The 8,246-nt window shown below is 44.2% G+C and overlaps 1 protein-coding gene across 1 annotated transcript in view; it reads left to right on the top strand.

Annotated features, from left to right (window-relative positions):
- Nucleotides 1-8,246, top strand: part of ctnnd2b (catenin (cadherin-associated protein), delta 2b) — a gene marked incomplete at both ends in the record, with an annotated part of 250,756 nt that overhangs the window by 145,737 nt on the left and 96,773 nt on the right. Inside the window, 3 exons of the mRNA XM_080439208.1 lie at nt 3,477-3,619; nt 5,427-5,695; nt 7,047-7,178. Coding sequence (XP_080295334.1) covers nt 3,477-3,619; nt 5,427-5,695; nt 7,047-7,178 — 544 coding nt within the window. The remainder of the gene's footprint in view (nt 1-3,476; nt 3,620-5,426; nt 5,696-7,046; nt 7,179-8,246) is intronic.

Genomic DNA, 8,246 nt, shown 5'->3' with positions numbered 1-8,246 from the left:
TGTCAATATATTCAGTCTTAGTTTTAGTCATCATAGCTTCGTTTTTATTTCGTTGTTGTTCAGTTTTCGTCAGTGACCTCACCTTGGTTCCTTCTGAAGAAGGCAAGAACTTAACTTCACAGTAACTGGGTCTCTCGTCCACTTGGTTATCAACGTCGGGTCCGGGGGGACCTCCAGGGGTCCAGAAATGGATCTGTACTGTTAGCTCTGACAAAATGGACCAAAATGGACCCAAATGTGTACTCTTTGAGTTAGATAAAACACTGAAGATGTTACAGCGTAGCCTGGGGTCCCAGAGAAAAAAGGGGGAAAAAGTGGGTCCGTGCCCTAATGCAGTGGTTCTCAATGGTTCTCAAACGTTTTCATGTCAAGGACCCCCAACTTGACGCTTATTAGCACGCAGACCCCCATTTGAAAAGATATGCCAGGGACCCCCTTAAGAGAAGATTTGTACGGCTCTAGCAGTGATTCTCAACCATTTTAATTTCAAGGACCCCCAGTTTGACATGCATTAGGCTACGGACCCCCATTTAATGGCACTATTTCTGGGACCCAAATTTATATTGTAAAAAATGTTAATTTAACTAATTTAACTAAATTAACTGAGAGTGTACAAATGGAACCAAATGGACCCGTCAGGGTCCATTTGGTTCCATTTGTACACTCTCATAGTTACACTCTCATAGTTACAGGCCCATAAGGGTCCATTTGGTTCCTAACTATCCATCATTTAGCTGGGGACCCGCTGGAACTCCCTCAAGGACCCCTGGGGGTCCCCGGACCCCACTTTGAGAACCGGTGGCCTAATGCATATCAAACTTGAGGGTCCTTGAAATTCAAACAGGTTGAGAATAAGTGGGTCTAATGGTCTGTTGGAGGTCTTTGTGTAGTTAGAGTAGAGTAGAAGGCAGAAAGTAGAGAATAAGTGGGTCTAATGGTCTGTTGGAGGTCTTTGTGTAGTTAGAGTAGAGTAGAAGGCAGAAAGTAGAGAATAAGTGGGTCTAATGGTCTGTTGGAGGTCTTTGTGTAGTTAGAGTAGAGTAGAAGGCAGAAAGTAGACCAGGGGGAAGCTCAGGGATCCTCTCTGGTGTGTTACCGTGGCATCGTCGTAGAAGACAGTCGCCCTACTTTCTATTTAGCTCTTCACAAGTATCATTGCAGCGGCTGTTCTACAACCACACTGGAAAATCCCTGAGTGTTTCATTTCAAAAAGCTACAGTCCGTAAGTTCCACGAGAGACCACATTTCTGTACTGCTCAATCCCCCCACTTATGAGATTATTATTGAGCTTATGAGCTTCAGGTACGGTGGCGCATGCAGTTGGTATCGCTGTTGCCTCACAGCTAGAAGGTCCTGGGTTAGATTCCCGCCGGGGACGCTGTGGCCGTGTTCTCTCCTCGGCGTCATCAGCGCCCATACCCTAGGTGAGGTTGGTGAAAGGGCCTTTCTGTGTGGAGTTTGCATGTTCTCCCTGTGACCCCTAGGGTAGGTACCCTCACAAAAAACATGCAGTAATCCTCTATACTGCCTCCCCCTGGTCAGCCGAGGCGCCTGATGCAGGGGAAAAGGAACTGGTTGGAATCATAGACATAGAAACCTAGATACCTCATTGGCCTCTGCAGTTCGTTGGAGCGACCTGTTTGGTATGGTGGCCGCCATATTTCCGGGGGGCACGGGCACTGGCCAATCACAGCGTGTTGACTACTGGCCAATCACAGCGCGTTTTTCCAGGACTTGTCAGAATGTAGTTGTCCCGCCCCTACCTGCCTCTGATTGGCCTACTGAACGCCCCCTTCTGTGACGCACACGGAAATTTTCCAGCTCCCCCCGGAAGAGGAAGCGCGCCCGCCATACAGGCGCTTCAGAGCCAGAGGAGGCGTCTACCTTTATATGTCTATGGTTGGAATAACGTGTTCCTTCCACGCGCTACGTCCTACCGGGAAAACTCCCCCCTGTCAGGTGATAAGAAGCGGCCTGCTCACTCCGTCCTCATGCATTGAAGGAAGCATGAGCTCAGTTCGGGGCTCTCCCCATGCTGGCAGAGGGAGAGTAGCGCCCAGGATTATAGCTTAGTGACAAAATTGGGTAACAAAAAACGTGGGATAATTTTTCTTTTTATTCAATCAAGCAACAAAAAAAAATTGGTAGATCAGTGCAGATTGCAAGCTTAGCTTCAGACAGACAGACAGACAGACACACAGACAGACCCTCTTATAAACGGCTAGCCTCCTACTACAATACAAAGCCACCACTTGTATAAAATACTTTCCGGATTGCAGCTTTAAGTCTTAAATGGTGTGGAACTGTGGAACCATGTGGGTTCCATTTGGTTCCATTAAATTCACTCTGAGTTGCAGATGTACAAATGAACACTGAGGATTTTACGGTGCAGCACTGTACCTCCCGTCCCGTGGGCCTTTGAGCAGCACTGCAGTCACAGTGGTGCAAAAGGGCACTGACTGTACAAAAAAAAACATGTGCTTTCTCTGTCTTTTCCTCTTTTGGTGACATTTAACGCTATCGTGGGATTAGGTGTGTTGCAGGGAATGGATTTTCAAGGCTTTCGACTCAAAGGACTAATTGTGTTGTTTTAAGACGCATATCTTATTAATCACCATCACACTTCTTTTGTTTTCATCCAAATAGATTGTACGCTAATTCTCTAGCTGTTGAGGACTTGGCAGAGGCAGCGTGTTTGGCAGCGTTGTGTGTTGCATGTGAACGGAAGACAGAGCCAAAAGCAAAACGCCTTTTCTTTTCTCCTTTTATTTTACCTAACCTAAAGACAAGATCTTCCAAATAGTTGGGTTTTTTTTTTGCTTTGGGCGGAAGTGATTCATGTTTATGGGCAATGAATCGTTCAGTCGATCATTCAGTGAGTCAGTGATTCAGCCAGTCAGTCGGTCGGTCAGTGATCAATCAAGGCAGAAAGAAAGAAAAGAAGGTATAGAGGCTATACGTAGCAGTAGATGAGATGATTCCTGAAAGTGAGTGACGTTCCCAGTCAGTGTTGATTTCGTTGACTAAAACTATGACGAAAAATGTTCGTCGACTGCCTTTTTTCACTGATGAAAACTAAATAAAAACTAAGCTGCGATGACTAAATCTAAGACTATTTAGTGGCATTGTCACTAAATATAGTCACTAAATATAGTGACAATGTCAGCAAATAAAAACTAGACTAAAATGTCAGTGAGGGACTAGTGGAGAAGAGATCCAGTAGAACTAAAAGACAAGGCATTTTATTGTTTGATTGCGCTCGGGTGTTGCGCTCTGAAAACAGCCGATCTACAAGCTCAGCTTGTAGATCTGCTATTTTCAGCATGCAACCAAGTGTAAAATCAGCCATTACGACGCCATCAACAAACCGCCAAAATACATTTTAGTCGACTAAAATCTTATGATATTTAGTCAACTAAATCTAAAACATTTCAGTCAGTGACCACTCTAACTCCTTGCCCCCCCCCCCTTTTTAGCGTGTGAGCTCCCCTCTACAGATGGGCTCCCCCACAAAGCTCCAGCGTCTGGGCTCCGCCTCCTCCGACATGCCCAGCTACGCCACTCTGCAGAGGGTCTCGTCCCCCAAACAGTCTCCCAGCCGACTCGCCAAGTCCTACAGGTGGGTACCTACCACACTACGGCCTGACTGGACCAGTACTGTATGGATGGCACTCACACTCGCATAAGACAACGGTGGAGTGTGGAGCAGTCACTTAGGTTTCAGTGGTTTACTTGTGCGATGTGATTTAATGTTGCGTTTCGCCCAAACAGGAGGAGTCTTGAGGGGAAATTCAGACCGCTTAGACTTTTCTTGTTCGAATGCTCCGTCTTACAACGGTGTCGTGTGTCGATCCAGAAGTTCTCAACACGTCGCCGATACAATGTGTTGTGAACTTGTAGATCTGCTATTTTTGCCGCTTTAGTATAAATGGGGCTAAAAGGGTTTTTTTATTTTTATTTGGTCTGAATTAGGCTTGAGAAAGAATGCAGGTTATGCAGCGCTGTAACCTGCTCCTCTGTGACATGTTGCTCTACACAGTTTATCAAAATGCACAAGCATGTTTATGAGCGTTTGATTGAACCGATAAAGCAGAGGCACAATGCTACTTTTGAGCTTTATTTTCTTCGCATGTCTTCCCCCCCTTTTGCACTCCCGTCACTGGCCTACAACAGTGGTTCTCAACCAGTAGTCTGGAGACCACCAGTGGTCCTTGAGGGGGTTCCAGGTGGTCCCCAGCTAAATGATGGAGAGTTGGTAACCAAATGGACCCTTATAGAGCTTTAACTCTTGAGAGCGTAAAAGGAAATGAGACACTCTCAAGAGGGAAACGATTGTTAAACATCTGCATTACTTAATGTACAAGAAGTCAACACAATTAGAAAATGTAGAATAATTGTTATTTTGATCAACGTTTGCCTGTTATCTCTCCTATTGGTACCAACATCAATACGGCTTGGATGGAATTGTGGACAAAATCTTATCCAACAATAACAAAATATTCTACGTTTTGGGTCTGAGAGTACGTCGTTCTATTTGTACTCTACTTATGTGACTATTGTGGTTTGTTGACTAGGATTAATGCTTACTCTGCTTACTCCAATTCATACTTGTAAGTCGCTCCCTGGATAAGAGCATCTGTTAAATGCCTAAAACACTCACAATTATAAATTGTGAGTGTTGTATCTTCAAAATGCTTAAAGGGATATTTCACTTTCAAAAAAACTTTTGGTCATTTTATCATCTACTCAGGCTTTTGTGAGCCCCCCAGACAGTTTTTAAGTTGCTTGATTTAGTATTTAGATATTTGATATATTCATTTGATCAGACACGCCCCCTTCCTATACAAACCCATTATAACTTCAAACTCCATTTTAACCATGATAGATTCATCAAAAACACCCGTCCTTGGTTCTGGTGACTCATACCGCCCCCCTAATACGCGAGGGGGCCGTGTTTTTTCTATTACTTTTTTCATTTATTTTTTATATATTTTTTGGAAAATGAAAAAATAAAATACAATATTTTTTTTTTATAAAAGAGATGAAAAGATGTATCGGAAAAACACGGCCCCCTCACGCATTAGGAGGGCAGGGTGAGTCACCAGAACCAAGGACGGGTGTTTTCGATGAATCTAACATGGTTAAAATGGAGTTTGAAGTTACAATGGGTTTGTATAGGAAGGGGGCGTGTCTGATAAAATGAATACCAAATATCTAAATATTGAATAAAGCATCTTAAAAACTGTCTGGGGGGCTCACAAAGGCCTGAGTAGACGATACAATGACCAAAAGTTTTTTTGAAAGTGAAATATCCCTTTAACTCTGTCCCATTGTCACGAATGCATTTTTACAAGGTATTATTTCACTGATTGGTTACAACACAGTATTGTAGTCAGACTGTCCCTTGTCTCTCCTCCTCCCTCCAGCACCTCCTCACCCATCAACATGGTGGCGTCCGGTGCGGCCGGCTCCTCGTCTCCGCTCCACATGGCGTCTCCGGGGGGGAACCACCACTCCTCGTCCCCCCTGCACCAGCTCAGCTCGGTGGTGGGCAGCTACGCCACGCTGTCGCCCAAACGCATGATGACGCACCACACCGGCCCCGACGGCTACAAGGTCTCACACGAGCTGTACGCCAACGCCACGCTGCAGAGGCCCGGCAGCCTGGGGGGAAGAGGTCATTATTATTATGTCTGTGTACTGTATGTGGATAACACTTCTGGATCAATCAGTTAATGGATGAGGCGATAGGAGTCGAGTCGAATATTTTAGGTGGTGATTTTTGCCTTGAAGTACGGTGGGTAATTTGAAAGGCAGAGAATTGACAAAGGTTTGTTTTTTTGCCTTGAAAAGAATGAAAGGCAGACACAATGATGATGTCTGTTTTGATAAAAGTAGCTCAACTCACTCAAGGACCTCTAAATTATGTATTTGACTGCGGAACCCCATCTGAAAACTATTGGTTGCGCACTGGTGTTGGTACAATATAAAGGTTGGTTATATATAAACAACCATAATAACAATATAGTATAACGTATAATTCTTCAGCAGTGCCCCATGTGTCGGTTGTTTTGGGGTAAAATGATTCAACAGACCTGCCGAATGGTTGCGGCCAGATCTGTTGAGAGTAAGAGAGAGAGTTACAGCACTCTTTGAGCTCGCTGCGATGCGATCACAGCTGTGATTCATCAACACCCGTTATGAGGATTCAGTGTTTGGAACTAGGTATTGTTTGGAACTGCTTTATTAACCACATTCTTCTTGTTGTTGTCTCTGAACACACCTTTAATCTACTTTTGACAAATGATTGAATATTGAATATTATTAATTATTTTACTGTCATCTGGGGACCCCCCAAAAAGCATGTGAGGACCCCCCTGGGGGTCCCGACCGACAGTTTGAGAACCACTAGCCTGAAAGAGCGAGCCCTATCGATGGTCTTGAAGGACGGATCCAAACCCAGGCGGTTGGATTCCAGCGCCGCTTCCTATTGCTTCACTAATCTTTGTCCCCGCCTCCCCCCCCCCCCCGGCCTGTGCACGGAACACGCTGACGTCACCAAATTTAGAACAACGCCCCTCTGCACTCTGATTGGTTAGGAGATAACAAGGTTCACTCCCACTCCGAAACCACCGTTCCTGCATGGTTCCCCCAGACTTTTTTCTTTTGTAACAAAAAAAAAGGCATGGGTTTCCGAGGCTAGAGAACCACTGATCTAGACTTAGCTCTAACATCTAGACTGATCGCCAACATCTATACTTATCTCCAACATCCAGGCTTATCTCTAACATCTAGATGTATCTCAAACTTCCAGGCTTATCTCTAACATCCAGGTTTATCTCTAACATCCAGGCATTATGTCTAACATTCAGGCTTATCTATAACATTCAGGCTTATCTCTAACATCCAGGCATTATGTCTAACATTCAGGCTTATCTATAACATCTAGACTTATCTATAACATCCAGACTTATCTATAACATCCAGCTTATCTCTAACGTCCAGGCATATCTCTAACATGTCTGCATCTCCTCCATGCTGACCAGGTTCCAGAGGTTCCTACAGCAGTCAACTCAGTCACCTGGGCTCTGAACTCCGACCCCTGCAGTCACCTGAACACCACATTGACCCCATCTACGAGGACAGAGTCTACACCAAACCCAACCTCCGGGGCCAAGGTCAGTAGACAGGAACAGGAAATAGCCAATAGGAAGGATGTTTAGAGCTGGGAGATGATGACATCACGTGATAATAACAGAAACTATACTACACTTCGGGCTGCTACGTTGCAGCCCTCACACCTATACGCCACAACACCGATCCGACCGATATGCCCATACAGTATATGGAGATCTCTGTATCTGTCCCTTTTATGCCCATTATATGGAGATCCCTGATGTCAACAGTATATGCCCATAAATGGGCATGTGACGAAAGTGAGAAGTGTTTATTTAAACGGGACAATAATGCACATTAACCCGTTCAATCCAGCAATGCATACTGTGTCAATTTAGATTTTTTTTGCTATAAAATATATTTGTTTTACTTTGGGCTATTTGATGACCGGCGGCGGACCCTCACAGATTCCGGTGTGTCCTACCGGAACGGCTGCCTACCGGTCCGCTGGTCATCAAATTATTGGCGATTATTTGCGACAAAAAAAAAGAAGGAAATCCATGAATTCAAGTGACTTATCGATAGAAAACTGTTATTTTTTTGGTGAACTATCCCTTTAACGATAGATGCAGAGTCTGTGTATTTGTCTACCACTGAATGTGACATTTCATTCTTTAGGGTATTATTCCGTTTTAGTTGCCACATTAAAAGTTGCATCTGTAATGGAAGTTTTTAGATGTTTCTTAATTAGAATCAGAGTTCAGGAAGATACACGCAGGAAACCCATGTTTTTAGGGATCAATCCATTCTTTATTTTGTAGTCATCAACAGCAGCATGCGTGCCACCCAGGTTCCCCACATATTTATACAGCCAGGAGCAGTACACAAAAGGTAACATTATGGTCATACATGGGCATGGGCCTATTGTATAGTTGACTCCCACAATGGTTATTTACAGGATTCCCCCATCGGCACTTTAGGAGGATGTACGCGTCGCACCGCAACGCGTTGTGAGCTTGTAGATCTGCTATTTTCAAACATATTAGTACTTTTACTTTTGGTACTTTAAGTACACATATACCAATACTTTTGTACTTTTACTCAAGTATTTTTTTTATTCTGGACTTTTA

The sequence above is a fragment of the Gymnoscopelus braueri genome (assembly GCF_963280865.1).
Source record: "Gymnoscopelus braueri genome assembly, chromosome: 10".
Taxonomy (NCBI): Eukaryota; Metazoa; Chordata; class Actinopteri; order Myctophiformes; family Myctophidae; genus Gymnoscopelus; species Gymnoscopelus braueri.
This window is presented reverse-complemented; position numbering and strand designations above follow the sequence as displayed.